A 15,643-nucleotide genomic window follows, 5' to 3' on the forward strand; every position below is an offset into this window, starting at 1 on the left:
ATATACTGTTAGAGTGTAGCGCGCAATGTTTGAAGTGGAAGAAGCCTTGCTAATGGTCTGCTTAAAGTATTCTGACACTGACTGGAGACAGCCAGGTCCCTGCCTTCATTAAATGTTTATTGTCAACACTTGGCGGGGGCGGAGGGGGTACAGGGTGGGAAGAGACTGGTGAAAGTGTATTTCCTCGGCTGGAAATCGTCAACACTTTGTTTAATTCTGATCCATGCCTACAAAAGTTTGTGTACATTACGCTGCACTAAAACCAGGAGTCAGAGTTACCAAACTTTTGTTTGTAATTCATTTTACCTAACCAATGCGGGCAGTCTGTTTTCCTCCTCCCTCCTTCCATTTGCCACTTCTCTGTCCTAGCTCTCTCTTAGCATCCTTAGTTTCCCTTCTGGTCTTCCAATCCTCTTGTCTTTGTAAATCAGAGAGAAGCGACCTCCGGGGCATTCCAGCTTGGGGCTGGGAAGGGGACTGGGCGCTTTTTGCAGGGGCAGGACGCTGGACGCACGAATTTGTGCTTTGCCAGCTTCTCTTGGACCGAGATTTTTCAACCTCCGTTTTGCGATCCAGGATTCTACTTAATTCTCCCGGACGGAAGCAGAGTGGCCAGGCTTCCTCGCACCCTGGGTACAAATCGTTGCCTAATAAACTCAAATCCATAACAGGGCTTTGATGGTGTGCACCTTAACAACAACAACCAAAATCTAAGGTCTTACTCCTCCCAATTATTTAAATGTAAACCAGTTTTGGAAGTTTCTTGGTGTTTTAAGGCGTCCAGTTGACTTAGGCAAACTGTGGGGAGGAGAGTATTTTTAACCTCGGTAAGACACTAGTCCCTTCCCTTTTCTCTCGGGACATCTTCAAAGGCACTTACATGGCGGGAGAGGACCCGAGAGCGCCTAATTACCAGCTGCGGAACTCCAGCTCAGCTCGCGACAGGAACTAGAGCACGCAGCGCGCATGTGCGAGCTCGGCGCGCCCCCAGCGCACACCGTGCGCGCCGCGTCCGCCCCGCGCTCTCCCCGCGGTCCGCGCCCCGCGCGCCACCTGCCACCGCTGCGCAGGCGCGCCGGGCGACTGGGCCTCGGACCGCTGGTCGGTTGGGGCGTTTTGCGGCCAGGCCAAGTCCCTGCCTGGGCCTGCCGGCCAGCGGCTGTCCCGCCGTCCGAGAGAAACTGCGGCCTCGGGTGGCTGGAAGCTTCCAGGCCGCGAGTCTCCCGGCAAGCGGTGGAAAGGTGCAGACCCGGCGCCCTGCGGTCGCTTGGCGGAGGCTCACACGCTTGGGGCGCTGGGATTCCCCGCGCGGACGGCCCCGGGTGGGCGGGTGTTTCCATGGCAGAGGGAGAACCCTACACGGGTCGGGGGAGGGCGGGTCTCTCCTGGCTGCAAATTATGACCCAATCAGCTCTGCCTGTGGTTTGAAACGGCACCCGCCAATCCACCCGCTCGGAAGTCCGAAGTCTGCCCCGGATGACAAGTGAGCTGCGGACCGCGGCAGCTGGAGGGGAGGGAGCAGCCCCACGAGGAGGACGCCGAAATAACTCCCTGAGTCCAAGGATCGCTTGTCCGCTCCAGTTTCGAGGCCCTTCCCCGCCGGAGCCCAGCCCTACAGATCCTCCAGATTCGGGCCGAGGGAGAGGGAGGGCTGCCCGTCTCCCATCAAGCTGACTTGACAACAATTATGAAAGTTTTAATTAGCTTCTTGTTATCATTCATTTTATTAATTTCCAGAACTCTCAAGCCATGAATTATTCAAAGGGCAAGGCAACCGGAGCGGGGCGGTCGCGCGCCCCCGCCGCACGTTCCCGGCCCGGCTCCGGCAGCGCCGCTCAACTGCCGCCCCAGAGGGCGTGAGCCGGCCCGGCGCCGCCAGCCGCGGTGGCGCGAAGGTTTGATCAAATATTAAATAACGTAATTATTGCGACAAGGCTTATCTCGCAGTCGTGGAAAAGAGGCTCCCCGCGAGAATTAGAATTCGGCTGCTATTTTTTAAAAAATCAATTAAGCTTGCGGTCTCCTTTGAAACCGCCGGCGAGCTCTACGTGGCTCTCTCATCGTGGGGCTAAGACCCAGGCGCCAGTAACACCGATAAGCAGAACCGTACCAGATAATAGGTGTGGTCATCACCCGTGTCATCCCGCTGGCCACCAAGGCAGCTCGAATGGGGTGGGGAACACTGCTTTTTAGCCAGAGTCAGAACTTGCAATTCCAACTTCAAGGACTCGACTATGAAAGCTCATCCCTGTTAAAGATGGAGCACGGGTGCTTCATGCAGGGTTGACGCGAGGGGCCCGGGCGACAGGGCAGAGGGCGGTGGGCGCGAGCTGGCCAGGTGAGTCCTGGGGCTAGGGCGCCCTGGTTTCTCTTGGCGTGGCTACGTGTGGTAACGGGACCGAAGTAGTCTTAATATCACAAGAAAGTAAAAATCGATACAGTCACGGCAGTGGGTGCCTACGGTTTATTTATGAGAGTGTAATCGAAGTTGAGAGCAATTTCAGAACACGCATTAAAACAATCTATTCAGAAGTTAGTTGATGTGTCTTGAGGACATCATTTCTTAGACCTATAGGAGAGCAGGACCCTGAGCTAGGGCTGGGGAAAAGAAGAAATTTAAAATGAATGGATGACATAAACGTTGGCAGGTGCATTTCATGCTTGCTTTTCTTTTGCCCTTTCTACTCTTCTACCGCCTGGATTTCCTGAGAAGCTGAAATATAAACGGAGCACAAGTCCCCCACTGTCTCCAACTTACTTTAAGATTATTTTTTTAATGTATGGGAACCACACATTTTACTATTTCCACTCACCGTCTGGTTTCAGAATCTGCTTAGAGTGGAGTTTTTCTTCACAACCATAAAACTTTGAAAGGACAGCTACCGCTGAGTGACCAGCCTTTGCACTTGCTTACGGAGGACGTTTGCTTGCTTCTTCGTAAATTGACAAAGGTGTCATAGAATAGTCTTATTATTCCTTCCCGCAATACACAGATTCACTCACTAGATAGCAAAGCATTTCTTGTTTTGCACAGTTTCCTACTACATAAAATAGGAAACTCTGCAAAGCATGTGTTTTCGTTATGTTTTATTAACATAATATTGTCTTTTTATTTGGTAAGGATTTTACTTAATACAAAACAAATGTTTAAGTTCTTATTACATACATTGGTCATCATTATATAATACAAATGTATTTGCCTGCAACATTCCTGTTTGGAGATTAAAAAAAAAAAAACAGCCTTTGTTAAATCTTTTCATTTGTTCATTCCTGGTTCTCCAACAATGAAATCCGGTCATACTTTCCTATAAAATAATGGTTTGTTTGCTTCTTTTTTTACAAATGCATTTTATTAAAAACTTTGATGACATTTCAAGTCAACAACAGAAACAAATCAATTTTGATGGAAGAGATCTATTTTTAAAAATACCTCTAGTGCTTTTTTTTTAAACATTAACAACTGTTTAAAATCACAGCTTTTTAAATGTACTATTCTGTTTTGAACATCAAGTGTTTTGTTTCACAGATTTGCCGGTGAAATTAAAAAAGATTTGGCTAAAATAGGATGATGTCAGAAGATATAATCCCAGCTATTAAGAAACTTTGTACATTTGGCATCTGATTTAGTCTTGGGTCACCAGGAAATAAAGTATCTCTGGTCTTTCTGGAGCAGTAGGTGGCACACTAAATGTTCCAAACGAACAGAAGCATTTGACATGGTGGCTGGGCAGATCAGTGGATGATTTTTTTTTTTAATATTTATTAACTTCCAAAGGAAAGTCATTTACTTTTTAAGAAATGTTTATAGGCTAGGATAACATACACAAACCTTCAAATGCCTCTTTCCCTGAACCTCAATTTAATTTGGGGGGGGGGTACCTGGTTATTTATTACCTCCCAGCACTCTGAAATGAGGGCTGTGGTTTAAGAGTTTCTGCAGTTCAAAAAAAATTGATAAACACAGGCAACTAATATAGAATTCATTTTATTCAGAGCACCGCTTTTCACATGAGTTATCTGAAAGTGAATTCTGATTCAGCAGAAAAATACATCATTCTCACCCCTTCCTCACTTTTTATCCCCCTTTCAATATCCTCCCCTGTATTTGTGGTTGAATTGAGTCTTGTTTTCTGACCGGCTCTACCAGGATTTGGCCCAGTATAAACAAAAATACACCCAAATCATAAAACTGCTCTTCTTTCAGTTATGTTTTATTTGTAAGCATACTGGGACACATCCCCCTGTTGTATTTTGGCGCACAGAAATGGTTCTAATAGAAGTGGGGAGGGGGGAAAAGGTAATAGAGCAAAGACATAACCAAGGAGAAAGCTCAGCAGACATAACATGGACAGGTAGATCAATCCGTGAGACATTTCAGGATTAACACTGGCAGTTTGTAACCACTGTGTGAGTGTGTGCATTAAAGAAAATATTTACAGTAATCTTCCTTTTTTTCCCCTCTTCCTCTAAATACAAGAATATGACAAGAATGTTGTGTTTTCGGTGAAAACAGGCAGTAGACTGTGAAATCACACTATCCACAAAACGGTCTATCAGAAAGCTAGCCCAGTTTAGTGCTCAGTTTCAAATGCATAGAATGTTTGCGCTGCAAACAATGATATACAACGTAATTAAATAAATAATGCCTAACCAGAGTGAGACCTAATTGTGTTTCTTTCTGCACCTTTCAGATCATGCATGATTTCAGTCTTGTTAAATGGCAGAGTTTTCCTTTTCTCATTTGTCTGGTTTTTAATTTTTTAGTTCTTATTAAAGGATGGTAATAAACCATCTCCACATGAGATCGAAAGAGTATCTTGTGCACCAAGCACGCATTTTACCTAACCACCTTCAACTGTCTTTCTCTTTTTTTTTAATCCATCAGTTCATAAAGTATCTTGATTATTACTATGAAATACTATACATGATTTTCTATTTGGGAGACTGATAGTGCAAATTAAAGTTCTTGCTACCCAACATTTATCCCCAGCAATAAATTACTTTTGAATAATAATAATAGTAATAATAATAATAATAATAATAATAATGAAACACAGTTGTTCTGCTTTCCACCCCAACATGCAGACCCCTTTGAAACAAACGGAGGGCTTTAAACCTGTCTTCCTCTCTTCTGGGATTTAGTTGATTTTTCTCCCAGCCAAGTCCTGCTCCAACTGAAAGCAGAAACTTCTCGGATTTCAACGATTTCATGTTCTCTAAAAGAGAAAGAAAGGGTACCTAGAAGAGCAAGACGGGTCTTGTTCTGGGGAGAAAATGGGACTGAGTATCTCTCCTAGTGTCTTCCACCCCATCAGTCTAACTGAATCAATGGGGGGCGGGAGTCAGTAGGTAGTTTAAAATAAACCACACTAAAAAATAAATGAAGGGGCAAGCACGGTCCATGGGGAGAGGGGGCCAGGGAGGGGAGGAAGCTTATTTTGAAATAATGTTTTCCAGATCTTAGATACAAAAGCAAACATGAAAAGAGAAAAACCTTGCTAAAATGGTTTTACTTCACTAGAATAAAGTACTTCGGGGCCCCTAAATTCTGCCTTTTAGTCAGCTCAAAGACTGTGTGTGTGTCTCTCTCTCCCTAACTGTCCCCACATGACAGTGACCAGGCCACAGTAGAGGCCAGGTCACCAGAAAACTTGGGACCCCTGAACAGCCACCCTCCCCCTTTCACCTGTGCTCCCACTCACTTTCTCACTTTCCAGCAAATGGAGAGCAGCTATTGGATTCTCATTGGAAGCGAGAAAAATAAATCAAAGAGGACAGGGATGGGGTGGAGGTGACACTTGGAGGGAAAAAGTAAACACTGAGACAGAACAACTAGCTTCGCTACCCAGAATTTCACCCTCTGGTTCGTTTGGTTTTCGGTTTTTAACTCAGTTCATGTATGTAGGGTTGGGGTTGGTGGTAATAATGGTGGTGCTCTTTTTTCTCTTCCTTAGGGGGTAATGAAGCTGCAGAATACGGCTCCCCAGACTTAAGTTACTAAAGCATTCTTTCTTTGCTTTTGTTCTGTTTTGTTTTAGTTTGTCTTTATTTGTCTAGGTTTTTTTGTTTTTTTTTTTTTTTGTTTTTTGGTGGTTGGTAGGTTTGTTTTTGTACGTAGTTCCTTGGTCCCCAGGAGATTTTGACAAGTGTCTCTGGTCAAAAACAGTCCATTTCCCTACTCTTCCCCACTCTACCCCCACCCCAACCCCCAGAACCAACCTGCTCCTCAAAACCCCTCCTCCAGTCTCCGCTTTCCTTCCCCTCAACTCCCCGCTCACCCAAAAGGTCCCTCTTTTTCCCCCACCTGGCTCTTGGGTGTCCACACCCAGCACCCAGTCCTCTTTGCTGTGGAGGATCAGGGGCAGAGGGAGCACAGAGAGGGTGGAAGAGGGTGCTCGAGGAGGGACTCCCCAAATGCAAGCAGGATAACGGACACTCCAAGTCTAGGGGGAAGCAGGCCCAAAGAAAGCTCCCGAAAAGCCCCTTCAGCTCCCCGCTCTGCCCCGCCCCGCACCTCCCACCCCCTCAGTAAGTGGCGGAGAATTTCATCCGCTTCTGCTTCTGTCTCTGGTTGCAAAACCACACCCGCACCACGTTCTTTTTGAGGTCCAGTTTCTCGGCAATGGCGGCGATCTTCTCGGAGGAGGGCCGGGGTTGTACGGCGAAGTAGGCCTCGAGGGAGCGCTTCTCCGGCGCTGCGATGGAAGTCCGCTTGCGCTTCTTCTCGCCGCCGTTGAAGAGCTCGGGCTTGTTCATTTTCTCGCGCTGCGCGCCCTCGGCCTCCTCGAGCCACGCCTGCAGGATGGGCTTGAGCGCGATCATGTTGTTGTGCGAGAGCGTGAGCGACTCGAACCTGCAGATGGTGCTCTGGCTGAGCGAGCCCACGCCGGGGATCTTGAGGTTGGCCAGCGCCGAGCCCACGTCGGCCTGCGTCACGCCCAGCTTGATGCGCCTCTGCTTGAAGCGCTCGGCGAACGCCTCGAGCTCGCGCGGGTCCGTGTCCGAGTCGCAGATGGACGCCAGGCCCGCCGCGCCCACCACGGCCGCTGCCGCCGACGCCGCCGCCACCTGCCCGGCCGCCGCCGCCGCCGCCGCCGCCGCCGCGCCGTGGTGCGCCGCCGCCGCCACCAGCCCGGGGTGCGGCAGACCCGACGGCATGTTCATGGCGGCCGCCGCCGCCGGGTGCGACAGGTGGCCTAGGCCGTGCATGTGCGGATGCGGGTGCGCCGAGCCGCCGAGCAGCCCGCCGCCCGGGCCGCCGCCGCCGCCCCCCGGGCCGCCGCCGCCGCCGCCGCCCCCGGGGCCGCCGCCGCCTGGGCCGCCGCCGCCCCCCGGGCCGCCGCCGCCCCCCGGGCCATCGTGGGCGCCGCCGCCGCCGCCCGCCGCGCCCGCACCACCCGCGCCGGCCATGAGCGCGAGCGAGGGCGACGAAATATGGTCCAGCAGGTCGCCAGGCTCGAGCGCCTGGTGGTGGTGGTGGTGGTGGTGGTGGTGCGCCAGCGGCACGGTGGACGTGGACGTGCATGGCACGCTGTTCATCGTGTGGTACGTGGCGTCTGGCTTGAATGGGTGGCTCTTGCCCTGGGACACGGCGATGTCCACGGCCGCCAGCGCCTCTGCCCGCGCCAGCAGCGTTTCGTCTAGGCTGGCGAAGAGGTTGCTCTGCAGCTGCAGGCGACACAAACCAAACCAAAACAAAACACACACGCACACACAAAACAAAAACAAAACAACAACAAAAAAAGCAGAAACACAAAACAAAACCACACACAAGCCGGAAAGCACAAGCAAAGGGCAAACCAAACACAAAGCAACCAAAATAACAATACCGGGGGTGGGGATAGTGGAGAACAGGAAAGACGGAATGGGGGGCACATTGGGGACGAGACAGGGGGGATAGATGAGTAGGGAAGTATGTGTGGGGAGGGGGACAGATGCAGGGGAGAGGGGAACACAAGAACACATTCCGGGAACCGGCGTGGGAGACCAAAAAGGAGGGGGAAAAGAAGAAGAAATGGAGATGTAACTCGCAGCTGGGGACCCGTGTCACGCACCCGAACACGCACAGAGACCGCCTTTCCGAGGCGTGAAATTAACAGAGAAAGTGGAGGGAAGTCGAGAGTCACGGCCCCGGCGCTCCCCACTCTGATGGCAGGCGCCCGACAGAGGCAGAGGCGACGGGAACACGACATTAAGCGCCACTGGACAAAACGTCCCTCGCAGCGGGATTCCTCTAAAAATCCCTGCCCGCAAATCCCCGCACCTGGACCTGTGCGCACACCAGCACCCGACATGCAGTGTCTCGGAGACGGGGAGGGGGCAGGCGCGCGGGCCGGGGCCGCGGGCGTGGGGCGCTTACCGGCGGCGTGGGTAGGCAGGCCCGCCGGATGGCCTCAGAGCTGGAGTGCAGCGACGGGTACTTGTGCTCAGGGAGGGTGGGATGCATGGCAAAGTGAGGCTGCTTGCTGTTCATAGACATCATCTTGATGGCTTGGCATGTAAATCCACAAACACTCCGAAAGTCTGCCGGAAAGTGCGCACGCCGGCTCCCCCGGCCTCCCTTCGGAGGCTGCAGCCGCGGCGGCTGGCGGCGCGGAGGCGGCGGCCGCGCCGGGGGCTGCTGCTGCTCCTCTGCTGCCGCCGCTGCCGCCCGGCGCTCCCTTTGACCGTGCAGAGCGCCGCGCACCGGCCTCGCGATCCCACTTCTCCTACAGCTCTAGCCCCGCGCGCCGACGGGATGCACTCCTCTTACACCTGAGCCCCACTTCTCGCGGCCGGTTCGGGGAGCTCTCGCGAGAGCTCCCGGCCCCGCAGCGCTGACAGGCATCAGCTGTCTCTGTCTGTCTGGCGCGCGCTCTCTCTCTCCGCGGCGCCGTGCGTCTGCGCGCGCGCGCGCGCTCTCCCGGCCGCGACAGGCGCTTGGGAGCCGCTCTTATAGTGACCACCAGCAAGGACAGCGCAGGTGATGCACCTGTAGCTACCCGGGCATGCGCACTTGCACGCCTCACCTTTCCCACCGCGGCTCTGGAAAGATCAAAAGGGCTAGCTATTGTCTGAGGGTATGCACCTTTTAGGGGGAGGAAGACAAGATGCTCACAAGCCCGGTGGTGTTTTCCCTCTCTCAAACTCTCCCCCATCCCCACCGCAAGCCCTGAATATATGCGCATTACTTAGGCACACCTCCACTCCGGGATGTCTAACAAGCTGTTATATAATGTATACAGCTGGATATTTGTATGTTAAATTATGCCCGCGCATTCCTCTGTATACAATATAAATAACAACACAGAAATGCAGAAGATGCTGTCTTTTGCTGCAAGAACCCGTTTCTTTCAAGGTTTATAAATAGGTTCCTGGAGGATAATCGCGGTGACAGACATTTGTTTGAAGCAGTCAGACGCTATTGATTTCCATATAATTTAATTTCCTCCGCATACTTTGTTGTTGTTGTTGTTGTTGTGAATATAACTGTGTCAGGCACCGACAGTGACAGCCACTTAGGAGCCACAAGGAGCGTGTGCGTTCTACCAGGGAACCGCTGTTGAAATGAAATTGTGCATTTCTCTTATTGTTTGTCTCCTTTAACCGTGTACAAACCCACATTTCAAACGAGCTCCAGGTGATCTGAGGCTTCTAGTAATCAAAAGGAAAAATAGTTAACAGGGTGTTGTTGGGATCCTTTCCTCTCCTCAGCGTGTACACACACACACACACACACACACACACACACACACACACACACACACTTTATGCTGGAAACTCCAGAAAAGGAAATTGCTTTAGAGAAAAAAGAATAAGATGTTGAAAAGAGAACTTTCTTTTCCCTTCCATCGTTTTGGCTTCTTTGCCTCTTATCTCTGCCTCTCTCTCTCCCTCCCTCCGTGTGTGTGTGTGTGTGTTTTCTCCTTTCCAATAGGAGATAGGATCAAGCCAGTTTATAGGAAAACGTGATTAAAATATTAATTCAAACCAACTTGAAAGAAAGAAACCTAAGCTCTGATCCGGACTTTATTTTTTATGTATGCTCTTATTGTGAAATCAAAACCTAAGAAGAATGAATCAATTAGCCAACCTGTTATATGGCCCTTGTGTGGCAGGCAGATCAAGGGCCTCCCGTGAGAACCACAGTTCAGGTGCCGAGTCCCCAGGGATACAGCACTTGCCCCGGGTGATAATAACAGCCCAGATGCTATCACATCTGTGGCAAGAGAGCTGGAGAGCGGCAAGAGGCTACTTATGGGAGGCAGAGATCAGATAAATAATCTTTCTGGTCCTTCTCACATCAAAGAGGTCTGTATTTCTACCGCAGAGCCGATCTTATTTCTATAAACCTTAATTTGAGTTCGCGTGGATCTTTTCTTCCAATAAACGCGTCCGTATTTATCATATATTAGCACTCAATACTCAAATTCCAAGAAGAGCCCACAGGCGTCACCATGGCTTTTTCTTTCTTTCTATTCTTTTCTTCTACCCTCCACCCCCTTTGCAGCCAGAGAGGGGAGTAAGAAAGATGTTCACTTGCTGGTGTGAGGAGCCGCGTTTCCATCCATTACGTAGTCCCTGGGGAGTGCTAAATGCAACTTTATCTCTGCAGGGAATGGAGAGGAGCAGGACTTCGCTGGAGGGAGCGAGTGAGTCCTAAGGTAGTCGCCGCCCCGGGGGGCCAGGCTTAACCTAATCCTTCTTGACACCCCTCGCAGCGGTTCCCCGAGCTCTCTCACTAGGGGAAGGAAGGGTCCCACAGAGGGCGAGCGCCTAGATCCTGTCTGCCCCCCCCGCCCCCCCGGGGGGAAACGCTGGCCTTTAGGGACCCTGAAGCGTGCACAGGAGACAGGATTTCAAACAGCGCAGGTTAGGGCTGGGTGGACCTCCAGAGAGCGAGGCCAGCCCCTGAGTACCGGAAGCTCATCTCTGCTCACACTACCACCCTGGGAGGGCACCAGGAAATCCAGCGGGGAGTCCCCCTGACAGAGACCAGAAGTTCACCGCTCCCACCCCCCACTCATCTCCTAGTTCACATTTCTTTGGACACCTTTCTTAAGACAACACCTAGGGGTGGGGCCAGACCTCTGCCCAGAATATCTCAGCTTTTCCTGGGGTTAGAAATAGGAGGGCTATGGGTTCAATTCCCAATCCACCCCCCAACCAATGGACTGGAAGCCCATTTAGGGCACATCTGTGTCCACCATGGTACTTAGCAAGGTGTTCGTCACAGAGTAAAAACGCCCCATGAAATAATGTGTGTCTGGGAAGGAAGAGAAGGCAGATGGAGAAGCAGGAGTAAAAGCCAGAGATTTCAACAAGCCAAGGTTAATGGGGTGGGGGGAGAGCTAGAGGAAGATCACTGAAGGGTCTCCCTCCTCCTAAAAAGGAGATGAAGACTGGGCCAGAGGGGTGTGTTGTCCCCACACAGAGCTGTAAATCTGGATAGCAGCTTGTTCTTTTTTTGGAGTTCAATTATTTCATCTCTCCCTCATTTACTTTTTCCTTTCCTTTCCTTCCTCAAATGCTTGGTAATCACCAGTCGGGGCCAGGGCAAGACACTGGAGAGAAAATGAGGTATAAAATATGGGTATCTGCCCTCCAGGAGGTGGCAGTCTAGGAGAGTGGGGCAGCCCTAGGTGAAGAGGCGTTTGTGGTATAGGTGTGACAGGTACAACGAGAGGGCGTTGTACAGAAATACGGGACAGGTTGGGAGATGATGCCGGGATACTTATCTTGCCACATCCCTGCCGGGCCTCAGCTCCAGGCTAGGGAATGGGGCATAGTGGCAGGTCTGCAGGCAGTTCCTTGGTCCTTCTCTACTTACCCCAAGGCTGAAAGAAAAGGGTGATGGACTGGGGCTCACCAATATGTTACTGCTTTGTTTTCCTGGATTGGCAAGCTCAGTAACTAGCTGGCCCCTGCCTGTGCTAATGATGCCCACATGGGGTCTGAGCCTTGGCATAGATTCCTGGAAAGATTCCCCCCACCTTCCTTCTCCTTGTTTAATGACCACCACAGATTCTCCCCTCCCCCTAGCTCATAGCTTTGCATTTTATCAAGAGGGGGATAATGAATGCACAGCTATTGATTTCCAAGGAATTTCCGCCCCCAGGGATAGGGAGTCTATCATCTGGATCAGAGACACATTTCTTTCCCTCATTAATTAATTTTCTCCTCCTCCTTTGGCAGGCCCCACTTCACATCTCCTTTGGCAGCTCCTTCCCTCCCCCCCCCCCCCCCCCCAGCTCAGAAAGCAGAGATTCCTTGGTTGGAGTGAGGGCCAGCACTGCTGGGAGTGAACTCTCCTAGCCTTGGACACCCACGCACCCACCCACCCACCTCTCCAGCTCTGGAGAGAACGCCTGACAGCTGCTGCCCGCTGGGGCTACCTTTCTCCTTCCAAAGGGGTGCGGGGAAAATTAGCACTGGACTCCGCAGCCACTACCTGCACGCATACACACACCTATGGATTGAACCCGAGTTATTTGTTCGGATTCAGGGACAGGGTTTTGGCCCTGAAGAATGTCTGCTTAAGTGCGTGGAGATTGTGTGTGTATAGGGAGGAGAGGATCGGGCCCCGGGTTCTAGCGTGAACCCAGAGATCTGGCGCTACCTGCAGGCCGGCCACCTCGGGTTCTGGCGCCTGGAGCAGGAGCTCTGCACCTGCCAGATTCGGGGAGCCACGTTTCCCGCGGGCACTTGCCCAGTTTTGAAACTAGGCACATTGCACAGCGCAGTCAGCACTCTGCGCGCAGAGAAAGCCCCCAGAGCCCAAAGCTGGCCGGTTGCAGAGGCCGCTTGGGTTGTTTTTAAGCAGTGTGAAGGGGCAGGCCCAGAGTAGGGGCGGAGGTCGGTTCTCCGAAGAGGAGCAGCACTTGGGTGGGCCCTGCACCCTTTTGCTCCGACACTTTCTGTCTGAAGGGTGGAATGGAGGAGCTGCTGGTGACTGTATTTTCGCTTCCTCTCCCGGCCGCCTTCCCGGGCCAGGCCTGGGCTGCCTCTCAGCGCTTCCCTAGCGCACGCCGGTCGCCGGTCGCGTCTCTCCTGCTGGCAGGGGCCCGGGATCCTCGCGGGTCCTGCCGGGGTCCTCAGACCTCCTCCACGCAGACCGCAAGGCCGCAGCACCCACCGGGGCCGGCGCTTGGCGGTGGCCCTACCCTCTAGCCAGCTCCAGGGCCCAGCTCTGCCCCAGCAGCGAGTTCAGAGTCACGTCCTTGCTGGCGGGAGCTCGGAGATTTCCTGAAGGCCCTGTCCTCCCTTTCGCGCCCGGCCCGCGCCCGGCCCGCACCCTGGGCTGCTTGTCTTGCCCCCAAAGCTGAAGGGGGTGAGTTATAGAGGCCCACGGTGATCTCCCGTAAGGATCCCGCCCCGCGCGTTCAGACCGGATTCCAGATGGGACCTGAGGAGAAGGTTCTTGAGGGAGCCGGTCGAAAACCTACTGTTTTCTTTCTTCTGGCCGTTTAATTCAAGTGCAACTTCCGTTGGGAACATTTTCCTGGATGTCGACCACCCCACCCCGAGATGATGCGCCCCCAGTAAAGTTCACTGCCGGTCACTATCACTCTTGGCGTTACACGTGGAGATTATCTGTGTTTCTCTGTATCTATCTATCCATCCATCAGCTCCACCTTAATCTTAATCTCTCTGTGGACTTAAAACCAACCTACCTTGTGAAAGATCTGCGGGTGAGGCCGGACAACTACATCTTCATCCTAACAGGGGCATGGCCTCCCCCGCCCGCTAGCTGCCAGAACCAGTTACGCTGTCCGTGTGAACAATGTTGTATCACTAAACGTGGCCACGCGCCCGTGTGGTCTAGATCCCAAGAGGAGGCAAGTCGCCCCCGCCCCACCCGGGCTCTTTCAAAACTGGAAGAGCGCGTTGGTCAGAGAAGGGGTTCGAGGTCCCCGGGTTAAAAACAACAACGAACGAACCAACTCTACAGCAGGCACTCCCGCCAGTGACCCTATGCGACGAGATGGAAATTCTGTCGCCTTCCCTCGGCTCAGCCGCCTGCCCACCGCTGCGACTCGGACGCACGCAGGCCCCAGGTGGAGGGAGCTCCGCTGGCGCAAGTGGACAGCAGAGGACCCCCGGCCCTCCACGAGTGCGGTTCCGGGGACCCGGAGGCTGGCGCCCATCGCCCTCCGCAGGCTCAGCTCTGCCTGCTGGAGCAGGATCCCTAGGAGAGCCGGGAGCCGCCGAGGAAAGCGCGAAGCCGCGAGTCCAAGCGCCAGAAGTGCGGAGTTGGGTCCTGTCGCCGGGCTCCAGCGCTCGCCGGCGCCGCCGCCAGCCGCCCCTCCTCCTCGCCGCCCGCACAAATCAAAGCCCCTTGCGAGGGACTGGGAAATAGTTGCCTTGTCATGTAACACATTGCCCTGATTTATTATAAAATTTTAACGAAATCATGCATATTTTAACAGCCTTTAATCACTGCATGAAAATTTAATTCATGGACTGTAGCGCGTTTAAATAAATGAAGTGTTAATTCATTAGGATTAATTAATTTGTTAAAGGATTGTGTGCAAGGTTAAGGTGGAAAGAAAACTCTTTGTTGGTTTCGCGTCTTAATCGCCAGGTTTCGGGAGTGGTAATAAAATGAAAGGAAACCTCAAAGCAAGTCGTTTCTTCGGGTGGGGTCTGGGCGGGACCAGCTGACAGCGCCCTCGAGAGCGCGGGATATTCCGGTCCGAGGGGCCTGGGCCGGTGGGTCCCCCCAGGGGCACTGGGGGGCCGGGGGTTGGGGGAAGAGCAGCACTGGCTGCGAAAATCCCGGAAGGCTGGGTTCCTTGGAATCAGAGAGAGGAAAGGGGGCTCAGAGCCGAGGCTAGCGGGCTAGACCTCACCTCCCCACCTTCAGCACAAAGATGACCCTGTGAGTGAAGCGAGGTCGCGCCTTCCGGCCCGGCCCTCGAAGCGCAAAGCCTCGGCTTAATGGACAGATGATGGGCCAGCCCTGCCACCTCCTGAGCCTTCCAGCGCCCAGGGAGTCACTGTCTCGCCATCAGGCCGCCGGCCCTGGCGGCGAGGGCGAGCTTAGAGCCTCAGGAGACGCTTGGAAAGAGGAGGCGGAGCAAAGCCAAACTTGCAAGCTCAGGCTGGAGCAATCTAGAAACCTTTCTCAATCAGGAGCCTTGACATCAGAGAATGGGTCCTTCAGCATCTCTTCTGAGACGTCTGCTAAACAGGTGCTCCTTCAAGAATAGCGGACGAGCAAGGGACGTTCTTTTCCGCACCGAGCTCTTATTCATCCTTAAAGACCCAAAGCTAACAGCACTTCCGGTAAGATGCCTGATTTCCTCTCTGCTCCAACCTACCCCCAACACCGACTTTTTCTACTCACCACGTTATTAGAATCAAAAAGGGCCACAACTAGCTCCTGTCCTCATAGAAAGTCTCATTTACATGCCTAAATCATTGCCCTTGGGAACTGGATCTTTACACCCCCAAATTACAAGTGTCACACAAGGCACACACTTCTTTCTCCACAGTTGGTTGATCCAAGGACCATTTCTTAGAGGGGGGTCTGCTCCCTGATAAGACAGAGCAAGCCTAAAAATCTACCGTTTCATGAAGTGGAACTTCAAGGTATTTCTAGGCTGCATCTGTCATATAAAACTGAAGATCACCCTAGCTTGAGCTCCAGAAGGGTTCTTCT

At 52.6% G+C, this 15,643-nt stretch overlaps 1 protein-coding gene and 1 long non-coding RNA gene across 6 annotated transcripts in view; both read right to left on the bottom strand.

Moving 5' to 3' along the window:
• The window catches only part of LOC113601073 (uncharacterized), a 93,098-nt gene extending 92,102 nt beyond the window's left edge, over positions 1 to 996 (bottom strand). For all 5 annotated transcript variants that reach the window (XR_008296098.1, XR_008296097.1, XR_008296095.1 and 2 more), the window contains exon 1: positions 881 to 996. This is a non-coding gene — a long non-coding RNA (uncharacterized LOC113601073). The remainder of the gene's footprint in view (positions 1 to 880) is intronic.
• A 5,520-nt stretch (positions 997 to 6,516) lies between these two features.
• POU4F1 (POU class 4 homeobox 1) lies at positions 6,517 to 9,294 on the bottom strand. Its single transcript, XM_053216913.1, has 2 exons — positions 8,360 to 9,294; positions 6,517 to 7,668 (listed from the first exon to the last, which is right to left on the bottom strand). Exons 1-2 carry the CDS (start codon positions 8,480 to 8,482, stop codon positions 6,526 to 6,528), a joined length of 1,266 nt encoding a protein of 421 aa, XP_053072888.1. The 5' UTR covers positions 8,483 to 9,294; the 3' UTR covers positions 6,517 to 6,525.
• Between the last annotated feature and the right edge of the window lie 6,349 nt (positions 9,295 to 15,643).

This window comes from Acinonyx jubatus, chromosome A1 (assembly GCF_027475565.1).
Source record: "Acinonyx jubatus isolate Ajub_Pintada_27869175 chromosome A1, VMU_Ajub_asm_v1.0, whole genome shotgun sequence".
Lineage (NCBI taxonomy): Eukaryota > Metazoa > Chordata > Mammalia > Carnivora > Felidae > Acinonyx > Acinonyx jubatus.